General features: G+C 39.1%; 1 protein-coding gene across 1 annotated transcript in view; it reads left to right on the top strand.

Moving 5' to 3' along the window:
• The window catches only part of SLC17A6 (solute carrier family 17 member 6), a 37,589-nt gene continuing 11,818 nt past the window's right edge, over window positions 1-25,771 (top strand). The window contains exons 1-6 of the mRNA XM_027115698.1: window positions 1-245; window positions 2,955-3,207; window positions 4,798-4,916; window positions 21,603-21,717; window positions 22,817-22,904; window positions 23,438-23,524. Coding sequence (XP_026971499.1) covers window positions 160-245; window positions 2,955-3,207; window positions 4,798-4,916; window positions 21,603-21,717; window positions 22,817-22,904; window positions 23,438-23,524 — 748 coding nt within the window. The 5' untranslated portion in view covers window positions 1-159. The remainder of the gene's footprint in view (window positions 246-2,954; window positions 3,208-4,797; window positions 4,917-21,602; window positions 21,718-22,816; window positions 22,905-23,437; window positions 23,525-25,771) is intronic.

Here is a 25,771-nt window from a genome sequence, read left to right as displayed (position 1 = left end):
TCTCTCACTCGCACTCTTGCAAGAGGCACACCGATACCGTTCTGCTGAGAAGAAAAAACCTACAACTACCTTAAGCGATTAAGACAATATGCGCAACTCTCCCCTTTCCTAGCGATTTCTATTTAAATCTGGCAAGAGCCGACACCACGCTTTGCAGGAATGGAGTCGGTAAAACAAAGGATTTTGACCCCAGGAAAAGAGGGACTAAAGAATTTTGCTGGAAAATCCCTCGGCCAGATCTACAGGTAAGGAAAAGCAAACCTCTGTTTGCCTGGGACTCAGCATGAAAAAAAATCTGCAGAGCTATTTCCTTAAGTCCTGGTTGCTTAGAGAGATTGTAATATGTTCGGAAAATCTTTTTTGTTGCTCATTGCTGAAGCGGGGCTGCTCTGGAAACCTACTTAGTAATTCAGGAATGTTGCACTAAATTAACCTGTCTGGTGTGTGTGTGTGTGTGTGTGTGTGTGTGTGTGTGTGTGTGTGTGTGATTTTTGTTTTGGTACCTGCAGATTTTTATCCTTTCCTACCGAGGATTTATCCCCTTTACAATTAAGAAATGACCTGCACCTGTTCAAAGAGCCTTTCTTTTGTTGCTTATAGTGACACCAAATTAAATTCCTTTAATGCAGAAAAATGAATAAAAAACACAACCACCTAAAAAATTAAACAATAAAATTCCAAAGAGTAGTGGTGAAAAGAAAGCTGGGTCTCAGCTTTAAAACCACTTGAGTAGAGAATCCCCCAGTGGAATCTTCCTTCTGTACTGAAGGAAGAAGAATCAAAATATATCAATAATTGATAGCTGAAATAGTTCCTCTCTTTAAATCTGAAACAATGTATATGCATTTTTAATTATTTGACCTCTCCTAGAAGTCTATTTCTTGCATGGGAAATGTCACAGTGCTTTTAAGAAAAGCCATAATAATAACCAGCAAAATGACTTTGGAAGTACTAGAAATGATTTAAAATTTTAATCCTCCCTGTAGTCACTATACTAATTATTCTGTAAATTTTACAACTTTAAATTTTTTCAAGATATTAAATGAATACACATTTTCTTAATAATGTGAAAATCAAGAAGGGCAGAAACAAAAGGATAAATGATTCTAAGAGAGCGCTAATTTTTGCATTTGAGAAATTGAAGCCTTTGGAAATGTATAGGATATGTAAAGAAAATGACCAAGGCACCTCCCAATTTTCCAAATCTCTCTGGTCCTGGTGGGCTTCTTGTAGGCACCATCATGCACCTATGCGGCAGTAGATACTGCAAAGGCCCTGCAGTCCCGCAGCTGCCCTGGAAAGAGCTGTTCTTTCCCAGCTCAACTGCCATCAGGTGGGGAGTTCAGGTGCGGAGTTTAACTTTGCATATATGAGCACATGAAGCCAATATGAAAAAAAATCACATTAGTTGAATTTTTCTCTCTTAGAATAAATTGCTCTGTACGCTAACATTGGAATTGGGCTTTAGGAATAAGTATTAACATAGCCGCAAATGCAGTTATGATGTTTCCCCAGTTGGTATTTTGTAGAATTTGGAAGTTTGACATTTTTTTTCTGGTAGTTCTCAAATTGCTTGACAGCCGTCTCCCAAGCTATGCATTCTTGAAATTGATCTAAAATTTTCATTCGCTTTACCTGCGGGTATGAAAACAATTGTGTGTGGATATAATCATTTAAAGGGGCACACATAGAAAAAAGATATATGGTGGATTGGAAAACATCTGCAAATCGTAAACGGAGAGGTTCTTTGTTTAAATATCCATCTCAAGGGTCCACGGTGTGTTACCCTTCACATTCCTCTTCTTTTAAACAGAAATTTCGCTGATATATTGTGGACCAAAACAACACTATCAGCTTTTAGTAAAACCATTCTATCACTCTGCTTTCCCCTTTCCCCTCCCCACAAGGACGAAAGCCTAAAAGCAACTGAATCAGTGGGGTGAAATCTTAGGAAATACTATGCAAGTTAAAAAACACAAAACGAAACATAAATGTGAGATCTTCTACCTTGGTGTGGAACATCTTACCAGAGTTGATTTGCGGGTGCATTGGTATAATCTGGGAGTCTCATTTTACTTCTTTGGAAATGGGTCCATGACATTTTTCGGTGTTTGTAACTGAGATAGTAGTGACACAAGATTGTGAATAATTAATTATTCATGTTCTGGCAGTAGGAATCTTAGGTGTCGGCCATATGTTGTGGAGGCCTTTGTTTCAAACTCAAGTAACAAGGGATAAAAGAGTAAGCTGTGTAACAGGAGAGTAAATGTTGAACTGGCATCCTAGGAGCTGGAGGAAGGGGAAGGAGAGTGCGTGACACTGAAAGAGCGTTCACAGACCTTCTCCGCTTGGGCACCGGACGGGACAGGCCTTGGTGCCAGGGGCTCCAGGGCTTAGCTGGCGGGGAGGGGGTTGGATCCCGGTGTCCTCAACCCGGAAACCTTCAACTTGGCTGGGAAGGAAGGAGTAGCGTGGGTGCAGGACTGTGCCTGGGCCCGCCCACCAGGGAGCAGCCCTCGGGAGGCTGGGTGGCTGGATGAAAGCGGCTGTCGCCTGGGCAGAGCACTGCACGCGGGAGGTGTCTACACAGGCGCTGAGAAGGCGGCTTTCGGGTCACCCTCACAAACTGCAGACCCCGCAAGAAAGTTAGGCTCAGGCGGTGTACGTGAATCAAGACGCTGTGGGGTGGATCCCGAGGGAATGGGCACTGGTTGCCATAGGACAGAAGATATTAAAGTTGAAGAGATGTTGCCGCGGGGAGGGAGCCTGGAAGAAGGCTGGAGAGCCCGGGAGGTCCTGAAGCCTGGTGGCGCCCCAGTCCCCTAACCCCTGAGGGAGGGGAAGCAGGTCAGGGCCCATCCCCCGAGTCCTGACCGGTCCTGGGAACTGGGAACGGGCCGGCGTCGGGGTGCCTAACCCGTGGCGTCCTTGCCTCCCCACGGTGTGCCGCGCAGGGTGCTGGAGAAGAAGCAGGAGACCGGGGAGACCATCGAGCTGACGGAGGATGGGAAGCCCCTGGAGGTGCCTGAGAAGAAGGCGCCGCTGTGCGACTGCAGGTGCTTCGGTCTGCCACGTCGCTATATCATCGCCATCATGAGCGGCCTGGGCTTCTGCATCTCCTTCGGCATCCGCTGCAACCTGGGCGTGGCCATCGTGGACATGGTCAACAACAGCACCATCCACCGCGGGGGCAAGGTCATCAAGGAGGTGGGCAACAGCTGGCCCTGTGGTTTCGCAAAGCCACTTCACCTGTTTGAGCCCCACTATCCCCATTGAATGAGGAAGGCTTGTCCGGCCCCTCGAGCACTGCCCTTCTAGATTGGGACGCGACAGTATAATCAAGCCCTTTTCAGGCTGGAGCAAGTCTCTTCTGTTCTCTGGGCCTTCCTCTTCTCCCCTGCAAAGTGTAAAATAAAACATCTGGCTCACTAGGTTTTTGAGGAGAGTGATTTTATACAAGGAATTGGTCCTTAATACTGTCCGCTAAATCTAAATCGAACTATTTTCTTTTACTCGGAAGAATAGAGCAGCAGGTTAGTTATAATTTTCCCCGGCTTCCAATTCTCGCCAACATTCTCCATAACCAAAATGAAACGAAATCGAAAAACAAATCAAACAACTGTGCACACATATCGGCAGTTTTAGCCGAGGGGTCTTTAGGAGCGTCCCACCTGACTGTCGGAGGGGAGCCGATGCAGCGCAGGACAGTCTCGGGGTCACGGGGAAGCCAGTCCCGTAATCTTAGGATGTGCGTTGGGTGACGCTTAGGGAGAGGAGGGTCAACGTCAAGGTCACAGAAACCCGTGGGCCCTGACTTCCTGTTTAGTGATCTGAGCTAACGTAAGCCAAGCAGAGCGAGGGTTGGGGGTTGGGATGCAAAATTTGGGACGGGCTGTGGATGGGAAGCTGTGAGCGCTGATGGGCCCTGGGTATTCCGGGAAACAGTGCAAAGTGCGTTTGGTTTCATAATTTTATTCAAAGGGGGGAAAAATAAGGGTCCTCAGTTCCCCAGGCCGGATAAGGGCTCTTTCATCTTTCCTGCGCAGAGAGTTCTCCCCAGTGTACTGTAAGGTTCACCTTGTGCAGCGGACCAGGCTGGTGAGGGCGGAGTTAGGCCCCGACCTTCAGACACACCCTCTCCCGCTCTTCTGACCACCTCTGAACAACCCCTTCCCCTCCACTGAGTCCCCCAGTTTCCCCGGGCTTTTTCCAAATCTTTCTGGCCTATGCCCATCCCCATTGTGCTGGGACCATCCTTCCTACTAGGTCCTCCGACTTCAGCACCTTGCATCCCAAGCTCCCCACCTCCCTTCCCCAGAATTTCTCCAGCTGGGTTCCGTTCTCCAAGCGATTCCACTACTGCGTGGTCGGCGTCGGCTAAGTGGACCCGCGTCAGGTGTCTCTTTCCCCAGCCAGCGAACAGAATCCCTTCGTGGGGAGTCCTCATTTCCCAAACTCAAGCCCTGATGACTCCTCGCTCGCAGAGGTGATCCGACCTTCCTGGCAGTCGTCGGGGAGCAAAGCCAGGGCGCCCAACTTCGCTATTAATCACAATCCATTTCAAACGAGCACGGTTTTTCAGTTAAAAGAGGCATTTCTTCTCCGTAAGAAGATACAGCTTCAATTTTGTTAGGAAACGAAAATTAAGCCACCCCCATGCTCAGAATGCTGGGAGTACCCCGGGCGGTGAGGGCTGTTCGACCGAGAATTACTGAACATGAATTTTCAGCCCAAGCACTGACTCTACTCTCTCCCTCCACCTGTTTTTTGTTTTGTTTTGTTTTCCTACTCCCCTAGAAAGCCAAATTCAACTGGGACCCGGAGACCGTGGGGATGATCCACGGTTCTTTCTTTTGGGGCTACATCATCACCCAGATTCCGGGCGGCTACATCGCTTCTCGGCTGGCCGCCAACAGGTAAAGCATCGGGCCCGGCGGGGGCTCGGGGAGGTGGGACTTATACCCTCCGAGGGGCAGCGGAGGCCGCGGGCAGGGGCGACGGCCCCGCGGGGTTGGGGAACTCCTGGGCGAGGTCTCCTAGTACCCTGGAACCCACTCGCGGGGCTCGAACACTGTGCCTCGTTCCAGAATAAGGCGCCCCAAAGAATTTGGGTTTTCCACGGCGGGCGCACTTTGTCGCCGCCGCCTCCCTGCCCTGGCGTAACCTGCTTCTCGAGAAATGGTCGACGTGCCTCCGTGGCTGCTAGGAGCTGAGGCCAGGCGGGGAGCCGGGGAGCAGAGACGGCGCCGCCGAGCGCACAAAGGGATGGGGGGCGTCACTGCGCTCTGGTGTGCACGTCCTTCGGGTGCCCCTGCTCCGTGTGATGCTGACCTCCCCGTAGAGCGCAAAAAACAGCCCGCCCAGATGGTGCTCTGGGTCTGCAGGATTTGTTTCTATGGAGCCAGGCGGGATTTCAGGCGCCCCGGGTGCGACTCCACCTGTTAATGAGCTCTGCTGAGTAGGGGCGGGGGTGGGGAAGGCGCTCAGCTGCTGCCAGAGGCCTCCAGCCTGGCCGCGGTGGTGGCTGCAGCCGAGGTCCTAGCGCCAGCCCTCAGCAGTGCCCCCAGCGCCACCTGCAGAGGCACCCCGAAATACGAGGCGAAAGGACTGATGGGATGGGGGTGTCAAGGAGCACAGCCTGGCACGCCGACTGTGAGAGACAGCTTCATTTGCTTCATTGTGTGTATTTTGATAAATAAAACGAAATGCTTCTTGAACCTAAGTGTTAAGCTGAGAAAGAAAAGATGCACTCCGCCCTTTCAGTTATTGCTACATAGAGACCCCAAATAAAGACTTTGGGCCTTCTTTCAGACCCTGTACCTATGACTTCACCCCTCTCGCTCCCCGCAAAAGGTCAAGTTTTCCTGGGAAGTAATCTAGAACTGGGCACCTCTCTAGCCTTGATCTCCTCTTTGCTTTCCTAAACTGGTCTCTCCCCATCCCTCAGTGAGATCTCCAAGGCCCCTTCCCTGGCTTTTGTCACCTACAATCCATTCACCAGAGGTGTTTTCCTGTGCAAGATTTCTCAGTCATCTCCAAGGCCTAGGGAGAGATTCTTGGAAATTTATTTTAGGCTTAATGCCCCTAGGGTGAGGATTTTTGGACTGGCCTTCAAAATGTCGAGAGGAGAGTGCAATAGATTAGGAATAGTGCCTTTTGAATATCATCTTTACCTTGACATGATTATGGTTAATACTCAGACCCAACAGGAGAAAAAATATTCTTTTTAAAAATGAATCAGTTTAAACTGAAAATTATTAACTGTGTAGAGAACCCAATTTTATGGATGGGATAAATTTTAAAAATTGATATAAGGCAGAAAAATGTAAAGGAATATTACTGGTAATGAACATGTTAGAGTTTTGACTTTTATATCCAAAATGCAGTGTCTCGAATCTCTTTTTTTCCTAAAAATATTTTCTAAAGCAAAACAAACTTCCCAGAAAGATACTCCAAACATACATATGTAAAATATTTTCACTTCATTGGGAAAACATCCAACAAGTCACCAAAAAAAGAAAAAAGGAAACTCAATAAAATGTGAAATAAAAATATAATGGCTATGCCTTTAAGTTTTTTTTCAGAGTCAAAACCTTCAGCTTGCCAAATGTTAAAATGCTAACATTTTCCTGCCAGGAAAAAACACCAGGGATGCTCCAGCATTCCCTCTTTCTAACACTGGGAGGTCAGTAAACAGGTTTTCTTAGTTAAAAAAAAAAAAAAATCAAGTTCATTGCTAGCATTTGTGTCATGTTTAGTAAAGAAAAGACTGATGTTGACTCAGGTTCTAATTTGTTTGGTAGATTTTCCTCAAGGGAAAAATTTTCTGAATTTTAGAATTATTATTTGAATCCAAAATCACCTTACCTTTAAGTGGATATTTAGGGAAGAGAAACAATATTTTCATACACAATGCTTTGTATTCTCCAAGGCTGAGAAAATAAAGTCAAAATTTATTGTAAAATCTTGTGAACAGATAGAAGAGTATAGATTCACTTCCTTATCACATTTTAAGATTTTTACATACTTGCTTTATTTTGAAAATAATATTACAAAACATACAGTGAGAAATATACAGCCTCCTGTGAAAACAGGTTTAAAATGTATAACATTCCCTTTTCTGATTATAAAAGTATTACATATCAAATAAAAATATATTAAAAAGAGGATAATAAAAAATCATAAATAATGTAATCACCCAGAAACACCTTTATTGACAAGTTGGTGAATGTCCAATTAGTCCTATACATGCTACATAGAATTTTATCTTGGAAGACTTTTTTAACACAAAATTTTAAAGATTTTTAGAATTTGCTTGAAAGATGTATATTTCCTTTTTCAAAAACAGTAAAAACAACACAGCAAGACCAGTTTTCCACCTACAGGCATTGTATACCCATTCTCCCTTCCCTATAGATCATTTAATAATAGAACAAGATTTCCCTTGGGTGAGATACTGGGGACAGAGTCCTTTCCCTCTAGGTGTAAAAGAAGCTCATTTTGGAAAGTGTTTGCCATCAGCATTGTGGGTGGAACTAGAGCAGAGGAACTGAAGTGCGTGGAGACAGTTCCTCTAGAGAGAAGGGCTTCTGGTTACACTTCCTGGCAGATTTCTCAATGAAAAACAAATGATAATTTGGCTTCTCCATTTCATGGATTAAGCAAAAGCAGCCCTACTCTTGGTCAGAATACAGATTCTTGGTCCTTCTTCTTGTCCTATTCTAAGTATGCTTGCTGTCCTGCTCAATGAGGAGAGAAGGTGGGAGAGTAGTGGCGAAAGGAAACTGGGTCTCAGGGAGACCTCTTGCATCATTTTTTTCTTTTGCCTTTCCTTAAAGGGCTAATGCACATCCTGGGCCGGAGAATTTAGTCAAATCCATGGAGGGCTTTAGAGTGGGGAATCAAAGGAAGATTCCTCACAAAATCTGTAATGTTTAAGATGAGAACATTTAATACAGTGATAAGAAGGTATTGGAGGCAAATTAATTTTGTCTTTAAACAATAAAGAGCATAGGGCTTACAGTAACTCAAAAATTTATGAACGTGAAATTGCTAAAAAAAACTATCTTTATCTTGCATTTAGAGAGTGATGAGGAACCTGGTCAAGTATTTAGTGGGAGAAACAACACAATATTTACAAAGGCATAACCAAAGAGGTTCAGATTTACCAAAGGAAGTTTGGTCAACACTATATTTTTAATGGATGATATTGTATTCACAAAGACTATTCTTGCCTCTGTCTAGGTGGCAATATTATTTAAGCCCTATTTAAAAAATTTCCCTGTTCTGCTCCTGTCCTCCTGACTTCCCAACTCTGCTTTAATTATTTATGTAACACTATTGCCAGCTATCATACCGCTATTTTTCTTTCTGATCTATAACTAAGAAATAACTGCCTTCCTACAATAAAATGTAAGCTCCATGAGTGCAAGCAGTTTTGTCCTTGTTATTTACACTGCTCTATCCAAAGAGACCCTGACCCATAATAGATACTTGTGGAATAAATGAAATAAACATCACAACAAGGTGTTTTGCACCTTTTACAAAAGGCAATATTACATAGTGGTTAAGATACAGGATCTAAAGCCAAATGGCATGGGTTCAGACTTCTGAATGTATTACTTAATAACTGAATGACTTAAAACATTATTTAACATCTCTGAGCCTCAGTTTGCATTTCTGTAAAAGGGAGCTAATCAAACTATCTACCTGATATGAGTATCATGACAGCTAATTAAGAGAATATGTGTAAAGTTCTTAGATATGCCTGGCACTCAATAATTGTTGGCTGTTATCATTTATTTTCAATCACATCTTAATTCAGAAAAAATTGAAAGAAAAAACCTCTTGTGATCACTCGATATCACTTGTGTTTAAATTTGCTGTAAGTATTAGTAATGCAAAAAGATTATTTCTATTGCGATAAAAATACCTCTTTTCACATGTCAGATTTCTGCCTTTAAAATTATTTTCCCATACACACTTCACAATTAAAATTATTGTTCACTGAAAATGTCATAAGTCTCATTTGAAGGCTTGTAAAGGGCTGTCTTAAAAAATTACTTATAGCCAAGAGTGTAGAGAGTGCTAGTATTTCAGTGCACGCAATCTTTGAATTCTGGCCAGGCATTATAAATGTGCTTAGAGAAATCCATTTAAGTTTGAGGTTAGTCTTCTCTGATGAAAATTAAAGATTATTTCCCCCACCCCTATCCTTTATTCAAAGAGGGTTCAGTTCCAAGTGCAACATTTTACCTTTTCAGGTATTTCTTGAGTTTCTAACTTGACTTTTGTTAAAGAGAAAACAGTTCTTTATTCAGATAAGAGACTGAGGATCACATGTATGTGTAGCATATAGTGAACTCCCTATAACAGAAAGAACCCATATTAGACCTGGACAGGGCTCATCTAATCCAATCCTCTCACTTTATCCACCAGGAAAGGAAATAGAGAATCAGGGAGGCAGTGACTGGCTCAAAGTCACAAAGAGATTGTGACTAAAACTCAGGTGTCCAGTAATACATGACCACAGGCTCTCTCTACGTTGAAATTTATCATCCCTGCCTCATATTATGTGCTTTATCGCAAAGTTCACTTTCAGTAGCAAGCTGAAATGAGTGCTCTGCTCTCTGAATGAGTGCCTGCAATCTATCATGTCCCAAATCCAGGACAGAAATCCACGAATTAGAGAGAGAAGGCTTTAGCAGGCCCAAGGGATTCTTAGATTTTTGTGGCAGGAGAAACATACTGTATTTTTGTGTGTGTACTGGCTCCCAAATGATTTGGCCATAACGTGAGTGCTTCTGTTCTTTCCCCTGCAAAAGGCAAAATCCAAACTTGATAAATACTTAGACAAATAGTGTGATTTTTCTGGAGGAAAAAACGTGGTATTTGGAACTTTTTCTCCTGATGCAGCCCTTTGGGAGTCTGAGCTTCTAGAAGATTGCAGAGGTTTGAGCGTGACTGGGATAGTTTAAAACTTTTGTCTGCAAGAAAGAAGAGGTTCTTCCTTGCAATTTTGATGATACAGCTCAGTTTGTACTACTGATGTAAAAAAGAGAAGATTTATACTTAAAAATGAACAAATTTTAATACATGGATTATAGAACTGTTTACTAATGTGCATTTGCATTTATGTAAGTGGAATTTGATATACTTTAGGTAAATATATGGCTTGCCTGATTATGAAAATGTGAGAATGATCTTTAGGAAGATGAACAAAGATATTTTAAACACATCTTCATATTTTAAGTCCAGAAAGAAATAATTTTACTGGTGTTATTCTGTCATTTTTCTTTCACAGAAATAAAATAATGAAGATGTGCTTTATATATAGTAATAAGCATTGGAAATAGATTCTTAAGTCTCATCACCAAACACTGTCTCCCTCTCCCTCTCTCCCTCTCTCCCTCTCTCCCTCTCTCCCTCTCTCCCTCTCTCTCCTATCATCTTTTTTCCTCTACACTTACTTATCCATTGTAACGTGGATTGCAAGCAGGGGTTTCTTAACACTTCCAGTGAGAAATATTTGCAAATTCCTTTTGGTGAGAAAATAATTCAGATTATTTTCATAAAGCCTGCTGCAAGAAACCACCATCCTGCTATGATGGAATTGGTTTATAGTCCTCCAGTCTTTCAGGGCCAGAGGTGACTATCTCTATTTCACTCATCTAGCTGCCTATCAAACATCTAGCCATCTTCCCATTGTGGGCTCTATAGGTTAGGTATCTGGGGCAATGCAGAAGAGGCCTTCTTTTCTTCTGACAAAAGAAAATACCCTTTCCAGCAGATGAATAGATGTATCTGGGAGGAGGGGTCCCTAAGGGCTTGCACGTGGTTTGCTGACACACGCTTCTCTCTCCTTCCATTCTCCTCTCCTCCCACCCTTACTAGGTCTGCCTTCCCCTGCGGCTGCCACAGCCTACTACTGCAGTGCAGAAGCAGCCTCTGGGGGGAGGGACGTGATTTTGAGGGAGGAGAGAGTCAGGTGGGCAGCTGGTAGAATGATTCTCCCGCTGCCATATGCCACTGTTGGGGCTGTCTAATTTCTCTGTCATGAGTGATGAAGTCATTTTTACAACATAATGAGGTACCAAGGGACCCAGAGGGCTGGCTTGTGCTTGTGTATTCCTTTTTTAATTTGGGAATGGGGGCATCAGATGTGACAAAGGGAGGCACTGGAGTCCTGATTTGATTAGATTAAATCCATTAAACAGCCTGAATCAGTCTATTCCTGCAGACCCTCTAGAAGAGGATTAGTGCCACACCTGGGGTGAGGAACACTAGATTCCTGTTAAGTGACAAGTCCCTACGCAAATGGAAACTGATTGATTGATTCCGGGAAAATAGATATCATCTGTAGAAATGACAAGTCACCAGTGTTCCTGTCACATCTTCCGGGCAAATCCTTGTCGGGTGGGCGTGATATGTGAGGTTGTTTGTGGCTATGGGTCATAGAAAAAGAAGCTGACTGGGAATTTCACAGCTAACTCACTCTGGGTCACAATGAATGTTAATCATCAGGCAGGGCGTGATGCCGGTTCTCAGCAACTGCATTTGCTTTTCCAAACATTTCTGTATCAGGGATACTATATGCCTCTCAATTCTGGCAATCCGTTTGGTAATATAGAACCTCCTATCCCTCTCTCTATCTTCTCTCTCTCTCTCTCTCTCTCTCTCTCTCTCTCTCTCACACACACACACACACACACACACACACTTCTTTTCCCTTTTTTGTCTTACAGTGTGAAATGATTATATTATCTTACATATAATCACTTTAAGAACACTGGAGTGTACGTATGTGTGTGTGTGTGTATATAACAAGCAGAAAAGAAACAAGTAAAATGAGGTTTTAACTTGAAAATAAGCAAATTGAATTCATCTTAGTATGTCATTTGCTGCAAGAGAAATCATGAGGAAAACAATTTTAAGTAGCTTTCAAGTGGTTTATCGTTTTGAAAATCAATCTTAATAAGCAAATGGCTCTTATTTCATTTCACAGAAATTGTAACGATGTTCTTTGAGACATTTAGAGCACCCATCAGTTTCTAATCCTGTTCTTCAGGCACAGAAAAGTTAAGATTTTTCATATTTAGTTTGCACATTTCTTTGCTTTTCTTTCTCAACCCAGTTACTTACTTATGTTTGCACCAGGAGTGGGTTTTTAAGGTAGCACTTTAGCTGCCAATTATAAGGAGAAGGGCTTTAAACAGAATAAAATATCATTTTAGTTGAGATTCTTCTTATTACTTGGAACTTCAAGTTCAGCAATATTTATCTAATTATTAATTAGATAGTTTGACTATTTGTTCAGCAAAAGCAATATATTAGTTTCATTTATTGCTAAAAAATTCGTGTAATTTGCTAGAATTTTCACTGATGGTTTATTTTTATATATGGTATTAACATAAATATAAGTACACTGATATAAATATACTGCCTGATATTACATATACTGATATAAATACTGCCTGATATTATAGATAACCTAGATTTACAAGCCAGAAAATCAAAAATTTATTTAAAAATGGAAAAATATTTATTTGGGGGAATTTATTTCTAAAAAAGTTTTTTAATATAAAATATAATATTTCTTTATTTTTCTTCACATTATTCACCTTTATTTGGAAGAAGCAGTGATCAGACCTTATGTGAGTTTCTTAACTGAAATGGATTATAAAGCAAAAAACAAAACAAATGGAAAACCCAGGCTATAAATCAGAAATTGGATTAATTTTACAAATGTGTAATTGGTTAATTATACTGAATAGAGTCTTAAATGTCTATTCTATAATCACCAATTCATTAAAACATTCTCAGATAAACTACATTATTATTTGATATGTTTTAAAGTTTAACATTTAACCTATGGCGAGGCATTGAAAAATGCACCTGAAAAAATCCACAGTGGAATTTCAAAAGACACAAAGATTGTAAAAATGAATCTGAAAAACAGCACAAATTTTCCCTTTGAGCCTCCTGACGTCAAGCAGTAACATGACTGTTTAATTTATATGATGGAGTAGAGAACAGCCTTCTCCTAATCCATAGTTAAAAAGAGTCCAGAAATCTAGCTTTTAGATTAAAATGGGGAAAAATAGAAAGCCAGCTCCATTGCATGGAAACACAGAAGAGACACTCTAATTATGTGAAATGGAAAGGGGTGAGTGAATATCAGAAGAGCTTTTCAATCAATGTGAAGTAGATCATTGAGGTATAAAATTTCTACCTCACCCTAAACAGTACATTTGTATTGGGGGTGGGAAGAGAGAGGATATGAAATATAAATTGTCTTCATAATTGCCTTAGTTTTCCATTTCAGGAGGCAGATGCAATTAGAATTAAATAGAATAATAAATATATGTATCACTAAACTTTTTATACATATCATCATTCTTCCTTATAGCAACTCTATAAGGCAGACATTATTATACTTGGTTTACTGATGAGAGAACTGAACAGAGAATAGCAGAGTTATTTTCCCAAAGATCACTATCTGGTAAGAGGAAGATCTGGCATATGAACCCCAGTATGTCTGATTTCAAATGATGTGCTTCTTTACTAAATATATTTTTCCTATTGGATAGATTTGTGTGTATGTTCTTTAAAAAAATCTATTTTATAGTCTCTTTTAAAAAATTACTATATTACTTAGTGCTGGGCTAGGTCCATAGGAAAGAGCAGCACAGCTGTGGAATAATTTAAAATATCTATTTATTTGCATGGTTTTGATTTTTAGACAAGTCTTTTGATAAACTTGAAAAACAGGTAATGCTGGGTAATATTTTCAGGGCAATATTGCTGTGAAATGTAATTGTGTGTCAGAGACTGGTGCTAGGGAAAATAAAACTCACATGAATATTAAATGTTTCTTAGTATGTAATCTATTTCCTTCTGTTGAGTTATCAAAAATATATTCAATGCTTATATTTGTTTTTGTAACATCAAGCCAAACAAAAATCATGACTATCAAGCATAATACAACATACACAACTATGTTAAATATTGATAAATGGAGAGATTCTTTAAGAGAACAATATATCACCTCTGAAGCATTACCACCTAGTTTAATTTTGAAAGCAGAGCTTCAAAGACAGTGGTTTCAAAAGCTAATGAGGATGTTGTGCTGAACAGAAAGTGTAATGGCAGTTGGTTTCAGGAGATTCCACAATGTTGTCTGGAAGACTTAAGGATGAGGCCAGACTGGGTCATGTACTTGAACTCAGCAACTATTTCAAGTGAGGATTTATCCACAGGAGTACTCTAAATTCTATAGTCCATAGCTACCATCCTATAGTTATTCTATGAGAGTAACTCAGCTTCCTAGATTGTTAGGATACCCAGAACAGCAGTTTGTCCCCATTAAAAACTCGAGAACAAATAAATGGTCAATTGATTTTAAGGCTATTGGGATAAAGAAAGCTCAAAGAAAAAAATACCTGTTATCACCTACGTATATCTCAGGAAGGGAAGATTTCATTTCCCTCGATTTAAAATCTTTATAAAAAAGTAACTGGTGATCATTTCTTAAGAGCATGCCACAAGCAAAGTATTCTGCTACCATCAAGGAGTTTGAAGAAATGAAAGACCTAGACTGTGCCCTCCAAGAGACACAGATAACGTGGGGGATGGAGGAACACATGATATCTTGGGTTAAGTCTTATAAAAATGATCTACAGTGCTTTAGGAATATCTGAGAGAGGCAATTAGCTGGAAAAGAAAGGCATGCGTGCGTGTATGGTGGGTAGGTATTGGGGGCAAGTCTGTGGGGATTCCAAGACAAGTAAAATTGATCTGAAGAAGGCTGTCAATTTTTGTTTGTTTGTTTCCTGTCAGGTATTTTAGATGGACTGTTGAGGCACAGATGGAGAGGCTGATGCATTTTAATCAATTCTATATGCCCTCAGAATGAGAGCTAGAATTCATGCACTTTAAGCTTCTAGAATTTCAGGATAATACAGAATGACTTTGAATCCATGGTCACAGAAATAGCATTATTAATTAGGGCAAAAACATTCTGGAAGAAAAAGACAGAGAATAAAACTTCTCTGAAAACTCTGTTGAATGTTAGGGAATTTCTATATCATGATAACTGATACTATAAACTACTTACTGTTAACCAGATACTGTCTCCTTTCATAACTGATTTATTTAATCTTCATGATAATCCCTTGAATTATGAAGACATATTATCTCCATTTTACAAATGGAGAAGGTAAGGCTTAGAGAACTCAAGTATTAACAACTTGCACAACAAGGTCAGACATAGTAAGAAATTAGAGTTGGAAATTGAATTCATACAGTGTAACCATAGAACGTGTATTCTTAACTAATGTTATGTCATGCTGTTTATATGTCCCCAAGAAAAATATGGCAGCTGCTCGGTCAATTTGGTTAATGAAGACAATCAAAACCAGGTCAAAGAACTTCACTTTGGGTCCTGATCAAATGATCTAATTATGATTTGTGTTTTATAAGGGACATTGTCCTTTTCAGCAGGTGTTTCCATTCCACCCATGCTGCTCCCCTCTATAATAAAAGTTAAGGCTCTTACTTCAGCTGTGGTGACAAGCTCTGTTCTCTCTGGGCCTGTCCCTTGCCCCAGATCTGTCTCTTCTGTGATGGCTGGGGGAATATCTAGCATAGTACTGCTAAATCAATTATTCTAATATCAGGAAAAGCAACATCAGCCTCACCAGGGAACTTGTTAGAAATGCAGATTCTCAGGCACCGTGCAAACCTAGGGAATCAGAAGCTCTGGCACCCAGCACTCCGTGTTTGAACAAGCTTCCTAAGGTGCTGATCATACGTGAGGAACTCTGGAAATCATAGTGCTGAACTATGTTATATCCTAGAACTTCTTTTCTGTACTCAGTTTTACTATTTCTTCCACTTCTTTTGTGAAGCTTAGATTTTGTTCATAAAAAGACAACCCTCCTGAAATGGGCCTCTCCATTTAACTACTTACTTCAAAGCCAACTACTAGGTATAAATTAAATAAGTTACAAGCATGTAAGTACAGCACAGAGACTATAGGCATTATTTTATAATAACTTTGTATGGAGTTTAATCTATAAAAATATTGAATCACTATGTTGTACACCTGAAACTAGTATAATGTTGTAAGTCAACTATACTAAATAAATAAACAAACAAACAAACCATAGGAAGGATAGAGTAGAATTCTGCTCTCACTCACCACTGCTTTGACAATCCATCTTTCAATAATGTTTTGGTCTTTCAGAGTTTTTGTTATTTTATCTGTTGCTGCTGGCACGATTAGTGCTAGTATGAGTTCTGCCCCTATTAAAGTGCAATAGAGCTTAGTGGTTAAATACCTAGGATCTACAATCAGACTGAGTCATTACAAATCATAGTTCCCCACTTAATGTCTATGTGACCTTAGCAACGTATTTAACTCACTGGGACTTGGTTATTTTATCTGTGAAATAAGAATAGTAGTGGTGGCCCTCTAATATAGTTGTTAGATTAAAATGAGAATTTAGAATAGTGTCTGGCACACACTAGCATAACACCATTGGCTATGATTATTTCTACTTGACTGACTCACATTTATGGATTTATTTTTATGTGCCAGGCACCAGACTAAGCCTTTTAGGTATATTATTTCATTTAGCCTCACAGCAATCCTATGAAATATAATAGATTAATATAATCATTGAACAACTAATACCTCTTAAATGATTAGGATATGCCAGACATTCTTCTGGGTGCTTAATTTGTAATAACTCATAGGTTCTGTAAATATCCATGTTTTGTAGATGAGGAATGAAGCATAGATAGTCAAATAAACTGTTGAAGATCACTCAACTAATAAGTAACAGAAATGGGCTTTGAATCCCAGATGTCTGGCCTAGTAACCATGCTCTAGACCATTACACAGCACTGCCCTTTTTATAGACAAGGAATCAGAAGCCTAGAGAGATTAAGTAACTTTCCAGTCACATAGTTATTAAGCAATAAAGCTAAAGTTTTACAAAAATTTCTGTACAATATTTATGTCATCTTCTTTTTCTTTACCAACTTTATTGACCTTGGCCCCTTTACTCCCCTGCAAGCCTTCATCTTACTTGAACTTACACGCATGCTGGTCACCTTCTGTCTCCCTGACTTCATAGTTTCCTCTCTTCTCAATTTCAGTAAGCTTCATACTTACTTGACTTTAGGGGCATAATTGATTTCCCTCTATGATCAACCTAAACTCCATCATCTCCAAGATGTCATGGATTTATGGTCTCTTCTCTTGCCTTCCTTATCCTATCTACATTTCATCAAACCCTCTTCACAACTTCCCTTTTCATCACCTCACTCCTGACGTTCTTACTTCTACTCACGTGTACTACTGTGTCCAGCCATTTCCAATACTGCCCGAGTTTTTGGTATGTAATTTAATCTCTTCTATGTTTCAAAACTTTGCTGATCCATTTCCTCTTTGGAATTTCTTCATTCATTTTTAGATTAATCTTCCAAAGCCCAACTTTAAAGTTTCCTCCTGATGGACTTGTTTCCTCGTCACCCCAGCTGGAATGGACTTTTCTCTCCTTTGCTTTCCATTTGTACTCTTGTTTTGGCCTTTGGCATATGTTGTCTCTTGGCCACTTGTCTTTCTCTTTTTTTTCTATTACACCAAGGACATCCTTGCCTTTTTCTAGCTGCCTAGTTGCATCATGTAGATGAAAGAGCGCACATTTACAGATTTCCATATCTGACAGTTCTGGATTCAAATATCAGCTCTATTGCTTGCTTTTTTCTTACACAGTCTGTCTCTATTCTCTGATTTATAAAATGAAAAGAAAGTGTAACTCAGAGAGTTGTTGTGAGGATTAAGTGAATTAATGTAGGTGGAGAAAGTATAGTAAGTGCTCTGTAAATTGTAGCTCCCTTCTCCTCCACACAGTACCTTAAATATAGTCTCACAGAGGTTTGGAGTGTGAATGCATAAATGAGTGTTGAATGAAGTGGCTGCTTCAGTTTGGGCTGTAAGTAGTACATCAAGAAAAAGTATAAAGTCTTCCCATATTGGCCAAGAATTTTGGTAACCATAATTTTAATAACTTGGCTGTTGATTTGGATATCATTTTCATGAAATTAGAAAAGAAGACTAGGTTCTGAAAATTTCGATGGATTGTATTCTTAAATAGTTAGAAAAAAGTCAATCCATTCATTTATTTATTTATTTATTTATTTATTTATTTATTTATTTATTTATTTATTTATGGCTGTGTTGGGTCTTCGTTTCTGTGCGAGGGCTTTCTCTAGTTGCGGTGAGCAGGGGCCACTCTTCATCGCGGTGCGCGGGCCTCTCACTATCGCGGCCTCTTTTATTGTGGAGCACGGGCTCCAGACGCGCAGGCTCAGTAGTTGTGACTCATGGGCCTAGTTGCTCCACGGCATGTGGGATCTTCCCAGACCAGGGCTCGAACCCGTATTCCCTGCATTGGCAGGCAGATTCTCAACCACTGTGCCACCAGGGAAGCCCAGTCAATCCATTTTTATGATGCAATGGCCACTAATAATGAAAATGGATTGTTAAACAGATTAAGAAAGTTAAAAGTAGGAAGCATTTAGAAATGTCATAGATTATATAATTGGAAACTATATTCAGGGTAAGAGTGGAAAATAAACATCTAAAGTGATCTATTGACATTTTATCTCAGGAATAGTAGTGTGATTTCAGGTAGCTTTGTGAAGATGATTATTTAAATTTATGGTTAGAATACTGAACCACATTACTAACTACATATTATGTGCATAATTAGGTATAAATCCCAGTGGCAAAACCCACTGACTTTGGAATCAGACTAGATTTGAAACAAGGCTCCTCTACCTAGAGCTGGTTAACAACTTGGGCAAGTGATTTCACTTATCTCAGGTTTAGTTTCTTCATCTATAAAATGGGTGTATTAATAATGCCCATGTCATTAGGTTGTTAGATGGTTGTGGGTTTTATGGCATGTGAAATGTTCGTGTCCTGTCTAGCAAGTTAAATAAGCACTTATTAAATTTAGCTCTGACTATAGTATGAGTTGAGTAACAAATAGTTCATAATTGATTCAGCTCTACTAGCAGGTGATTTTATCCCCCAAGGGATATTTTGCAATTGCTGGAGACATTTTTGGTTGTCACAACTTGGAGGCATGTGCTACCGGCATATAGTGCATAAAGGTCAGGGGTGCTGTTAACATGATACAATGCACAGGACTACATCCCACAGCAAAGAATTAACCATCCTAAAATATCAATGTGTGGAGGTTGAGAAACCTTGAGCTAAAGAATGGATAAAATTCATCTCTCTCTAGTTTATCTAGAGATAGCAGTATTTTAAACTCTTTCAAATAGGGAGAAAGAAACTGATGATTAAAAGCTATATTCATAGAAAATAAACATCATGCATCATTCTTTCAAAATAAGTACAGTATTAGAAAAGACACATGTTAGATAAACCTGGATTTTAAAAAGTACAGTGTTTTTTTTGTTGTTTTTATTTTTTTTGTAAAACTTAGCATGCAAAATTAGCACCTGGACTACTTATTAGAACAGATTTCCAGGCTTCACTCTTAGCACATTCTGGTTTGGAAAGTCTGGAGTGAGAAATCTGCATTTTTAATAGCACTCCAGGGAATTCTAATGCAGCTGGTTCATAGATGACAGTTTGAAGGAATTCTTCCAAAGGGCTGAATGGGGTGGATGCATAACTCATATAGACAATTTTGAAAATCCTTTAGCACCATGTAGCTCTGGTTCTCTTTATCCTTGATGTCTTAAGCAGCCCCAGTCTCATTATTATCAAGCATAATAAGCAAAATGGGATGGATCTACAGAAAGATACTCTCAACACTGGTTTTTCAGTATCAAGACAGCCTACCCATATGCCCAGAACTCCTGTGTCATCTGCACTTTCTGCCTTCGTCCTCTCTGTTGTACATGTTCAACATTCAAACTCCCAGAACAGGGGGAAAATATGTTTTCTTCATTGGGCTTTGGGATCAGGTACCATTTACCACTAGGTCCAGGAAACTTGCTACATACATTTCCTTCTATCTAGTTCCTCTCAGCCCTAAAGGAAACCTCCAAAGTGTTCTGGGGTTTGCACACAAGAACATGCGTATTTCAGTCTTAAAAGAGGTGAAAATTCCTTTAACTTGAAAGTAATCAAGCATGAAAATACATTTTAAATCAATTTAAATAACAATTTTGGATTTTTATTTTATAAAGACAGGTTATGGGATTTTTGCATTTATTTTCTAAAAAATAAATCCATATTTGGCAGAAGTTTAATATCACTGCATGTGTGGCATTTTAATGAGAATAATCATTTCTAGGAATAGAAAGTTTCTATTTTGTGCTCAACATTTAGGAAATAAGTTATTCTTTGACTCAAACTCAAAGATACCTATTTAGCAAACAGCACAGAGGAAGAATGGAACAGAATATTCACCTCCTGAGTGACTAGTTACCTCTGAAGAGAAGCCATTGAGGACAGGTACATATTAGGCTACATCAAGTAAATAAATGTATTTGGCCCAGTCTATGATTCATAGAAAAAGAGCTGATCCACTTCAGCCCTTCATAAAGCCATTTCTCAAATTTCAGGAGCAAATTAATAATGATCAAGACCTCTTTCAGAAACTCATGTCTTTAACAGTTACATTTCAATGGGCCCTTGGAAAAATGAGAGCTTCTATGAGGCAACCAATCTTGACTGAATCCAAGGCTCAAAGTTTGACTTGAAAAAACTTGCACAGAACACACAGCTTAGCTCATTAGATATAATGTGTCCCCAAATTTCTTTGCCAGAAAATATTTCTAAATTTGCCCAGTTAAGGGGATGTTTTTCTTGCTTGGTATTAGCATTATGGAAGATTTTTCGGTTGATGATGAAATGGAATTTTTACTTGCAGATGGATAAAAGTGTTAGCAATTTTGAATTGTTGTTTATATGTATGCAAGGGCAGGTGTGCCTCAGACAGAATCCCACCACCTACCCATCTACACAAAAAGACAGACAAACCTGAGATAGATATATTAAGTGATCATGATTTCTATTATAAACATGTCCTGAGGGAGCTGATCATGAGATTTGTTTCATAAAATTTTATGAATGGAATCATATTTACCATACTTCATGGTATCACATGAGTTACAATTCCATTTAGGCATTTATTATTTCTTCAACAACTCTTCAGTGAGTATCTACTATGTATCAGGCACTGTGCTATGCATTAGAGATACAAAAGTGTATCTAAAAAACAAGTTCTTGCCCTTAAGCACCTTACATTGTAGACTGATATATAGACCAAAAACATATACAATGATTAATTATCTATTTGCAATTTGTAATTAGGTCTGTGAAGAAAGTGAAAAAATTAAGTATAACCAGATTTATTGGGTCCTTCTTTTATTTCTTGTGCTTCAAATGATATAGCAATGCAAGGTAGTCCAAGTATCTATTTGCAGTGGCTAGCCAATCAAGTTCAGAACATTCTTATTCTTTTAGAATAAAACAGTCTACCTTAAAATTGCTTGCAATTAACCTTGATCTGAGAAATGTAGATCTATTAATTCCTTTTATTTTTCAGGGTTTTTGGAGCTGCCATACTTCTTACCTCTACCCTGAATATGCTAATCCCATCAGCAGCCAGAGTGCATTATGGGTGTGTCATCTTTGTTAGGATACTGCAGGGACTTGTTGAGGTATGCAACTACAGGATGACATCATTTTAAGGTTGGCATGCTAGTAAGAATCAGAAGATTATCTTTGTTTTGATCTACAAATAAATATATTTTATTAGGTTGTGTCTACAGAGTGCTAAAAAAATTGGAAAATTAGAAATCAGATGTCTTTAAATGATGACAAACTACAACTGTGACAGCTTACCCCACTTCTCTAGAATTTAGTGGTGTTAAAGAAATGTCTAGTGACTATTTGACTTAAAAAAAAAACAACAGGCACTTTTGTTAATGTGCTGTGATAAAAATTTTGAGTCCATCCTCTGCTGGTGATAACCTTGAATTAATACCTTTGGAGAGTTTTATAACAAGTCCCTGTTGGCTTTAAATCACGATCTGAGTTTTCACTAAAACATTTCATTGAATGTATACTTTTGGCGTCTAACTCTAATGATTGACTTTTGCTCCATCAGCCTGTAGCCTTTGAAAGAACATCATTTAAAAACTTGAGAATGGCGTACCTGTTGCCCCTTCTCTTTCCATGAAGTATGGTGGGAGTAGACAAGCCAGATAAAGTGTTAAGGCACTGAAAACAATTTCCTGTCTCTCCATAAAGAAAAAAGAAATGATAGGATCAAGATAACAGAAAAAGAATATTTTTAAGGTTTTAAGTTCTAGACATTAATTTCAGGAAGTATGACCTTCAAGGATCTAAGCGTCACCATCCTCTGTAGGGATTCCTTATAGTTAGGAATAACTGAGTTTAACGCCTCACAAAAATGTGTCTCAAATTACTCTAACTGTTCAGAATTGCAGATGAACTGAGTAATAGAGGATCTTTTGTTTGGCCTTAATCAGAAGAAACTTGAGGTAGCAGGAAGTCTTGAAGGGTGGGAAGAATTTGAACAGTTGACTAAAAAAGAGGCCATGTCTTACCTGGTCTGGGCTGAAAGTTTTTAAAATGGAATTTCATGGAATGAGCAAAGAAAGGCCCATGAGTGGCAGCTTTCCCTAAGACCTTGCACCCATTCTAAGGAAACAGCATTGCATCAGAGAAGTGAATGTACTTATTTTCCAATGATCCTGCATCCTAAATGGTGATGGATATCTTCTCCCATCATAGGGCGTCACCTACCCAGCATGTCATGGGATATGGAGCAAATGGGCCCCTCCTCTAGAGAGGAGTAGACTGGCAACCACCTCCTTTTGTGGTGAGTATTATGTGCAGATATAGTTATGGCCGGCAAAAGCTTAGGAACAACTTTGATAAGAGTTGGAAGTTGGTAAAGCTCACCTGTAAAACCATTTGTGGTGTGTCTGTATGTATACGTGAGGAAAGGTTTTTGACCCACCGTTTCAATTTCTGTAATTATTATTGGTCTCCTCAAATCCTCTATTCCTTCTTACATTTTGTATTTTATAGTAGTTTGTTCATTTCATCTGGTTTTCAAATATACTCATGAATAATTTTTATTATAGTCTTTTAAATGTTTTTTTAAATTATAGTATTGTATTGTTTTTATATATCTGACTTGGGTAAGTAGGTAATATTCACTTGTGTAGTCTTGTACTCCTAAGGCTAAGTACATAGACATATGTATGTGTTTGGATGTGCATGGGTGTGAGTGCACACACACCCAAGTGTGCAAGGGTGTGTTTGTGTGATCCAACCAAGAAACATGAAATGAAGTCAAGAATTTTATTGATTTCACTTACCTTCCTCCCATTTTCTCTTCTACTTTAGGTTCCTATGCTGGAGCTGTGATTGCAATGCCTTTAGCTGGCATTCTTGTACAGTATACTGGCTGGTCTTCAGTATTCTATGTCTATGGTATGTTGCATTTCTATACAATAGAGTTAAAAGAAATGTGCATAAACTAAAACAGTAAGATAGATCAGTGACTATATTGTGTTTGCTAATTATTATTTTTTCGTTAAGATTCCTTTCCTTTTATTCTGAGAAGATCAAGGAAAATGTTTTATCTCTGTGATTTTCTCTACACTGTTATTTTTTGTTTTTCAAAGCAACCACATTGCTGATGGAAACTTTGTAATGTATGGTATGTGTTGTCCTTGATTATGAAATAATTAAATTAGCTCTTGATTCAAAGCTGATTAGGAGGAAGAAGCTGGGAAGCACCCACTTCTCTTTTTCAGCTACTGCTTTTTTGGTCATTTCCCTAATCCTGCTTCCTCAAGACTCAATAGGGGTAGAAAGCTGAAAGGTGATATTAGCGCTAATGCAAAAATTCAGTTTTGTGATGAACTATTAGCAGTCAGCTGCAGCAGCAGCACATTTTAGTCCATATTTCCCCAGAATTAAAGAAGATTAAGTGGAAAAAACTGACACGAAACCCAAAGTCCAAACTCCCCTTCTGTTCACTTTCTAACCAGAACCTGGAAGCATGGTACTTGAAAGTATCCCTGTAGTCTCTCTCTTAAGAGATTCTTTTTTAATAAAAAGGAAAGAAGAAATATAAGAGATCTGGATTCCAACTGATGTTGTCACTGATTAATACCATTTTTGAACATGGGCAGGAGAATCTGAAAGATTAATGAAGTCATGGTGAGCAGAACAGGACCTGGCTGCTTCCAAATTTGCTATGATCCATTCTAATTTTGAAACGTTCTCATTAAAGCAAGTTCTTGTATTTGCAGAATGTTGTTAAATGTACTTTGTGGTAGGGTCTCTTATCCTGGTTCAAAAGCCATGGTTGGTTCCCACTAGCTATCTATTTTACATTTGGTAGTGTATATGTGTCAGTGCTACTCATTCACTTCGGGAAGCAACTGCATAGCACAGGGACATCAGCTCGGTGCTTTGTGACCACCTAGAGGGGTGGGATAGGGAGGGTGGGAGGGAGACTCAAGAGGGAGGGCGTATGGGGATGTATGTATACATATAGCTGATTCACTTTGTCATACAGCAGAAACGAACACAACATTGTAAAGCAATTATACTCCAATAAAGATGTTAAAAAAAAAAGCCGTGGTTGGGTTTTGGATTCATGAATGCCCTAAATGGTAAGCCATACATGTACTTGTACATATTTTTTGTGTTCTAGGGAAGTCTTTTTATCAGATTTTAATCCATACCTTTTGTTTGATTTTTTTAAAAGCCCATAATTCAAAGAGGTTTAAAGCACTTACTTATAGGGTATATATTACAAGTTGGTATTGCCATCCATTAAATTCTCTGATTTGTGCCTTAGTCCATTACTTAATTGAAGATGTGATGTGGCTTTAAAGTAAGAATATTAATTTCCACAGAGGACTCATGACAACCAACCTCATTATTTCAAGTTATATCTCAATATTTATCATTGAATGCTACAAAGTTTAAATATCAATCTGAAAATGTCATATAATTGTACTTGTTTACTTGCTGTGTGTAACAAAAATTTGGTCTTTGAGCCACACATTCAATATTCATATTTTAAAAATTAATGAGATAAGACCCATATGGCAGCTTAAGTTAAAAAAATATAATGCATATATAGCAATTAGCAGAGTGTCTGGCATTTTAGATGTATTCAGTTAGTGGAAATGATAATTATTACTAAATTACAAGAGTTCTCATTTATTGAGTGCTTATTTTGTGCCATCCTCTGTGCTAGTTGCTTTATGTATTACCTCCTTTAACTTCTGTTTGCAACAATCTTATTAAAAAAAGGAATTATTTCATAGCGGAGATTTTCAGGGATTTAGTTACTGATTAGAAGATGTAGCTAATGAGTGACACAGCCAGGATTCTCATCTGGGAAGAGCCATACTCCATAACTGCTACACTATACCAAATTTTCATACACCATCTGATTCCAAATAGTGTTTGCTGTCATGTTCAGTAATTAAAAGGGCACAGCACATCAGAAGTTATGGTATTCAGGAACACTTGGAGATTGAACAGTCAAAAAAAAAACCCAAAACAGTATTATAGAGGTCAGGGGCATTTATTTTGTTACCCAGGGGGGAAATAGAACAGCATGAGGCAGAAATGAAATGGCCAGTTGCTGGGAAACCAGAATAAATTATGTGAAAGTTTTCTATTATTAATGCTTCAGATTTATATTGCACAATA

This window comes from Aethalodelphis obliquidens, unplaced genomic scaffold (assembly GCF_003676395.1).
Source record: "Aethalodelphis obliquidens isolate GAN/ISIS:26980383/991018 unplaced genomic scaffold, ASM367639v1 scaffold14, whole genome shotgun sequence".
NCBI lineage: Eukaryota > Metazoa > Chordata > Mammalia > Artiodactyla > Delphinidae > Aethalodelphis > Aethalodelphis obliquidens.
The sequence above is the reverse complement of the archived record's forward strand: the minus strand, read 5'-3'. Positions and strand labels throughout refer to the sequence as shown.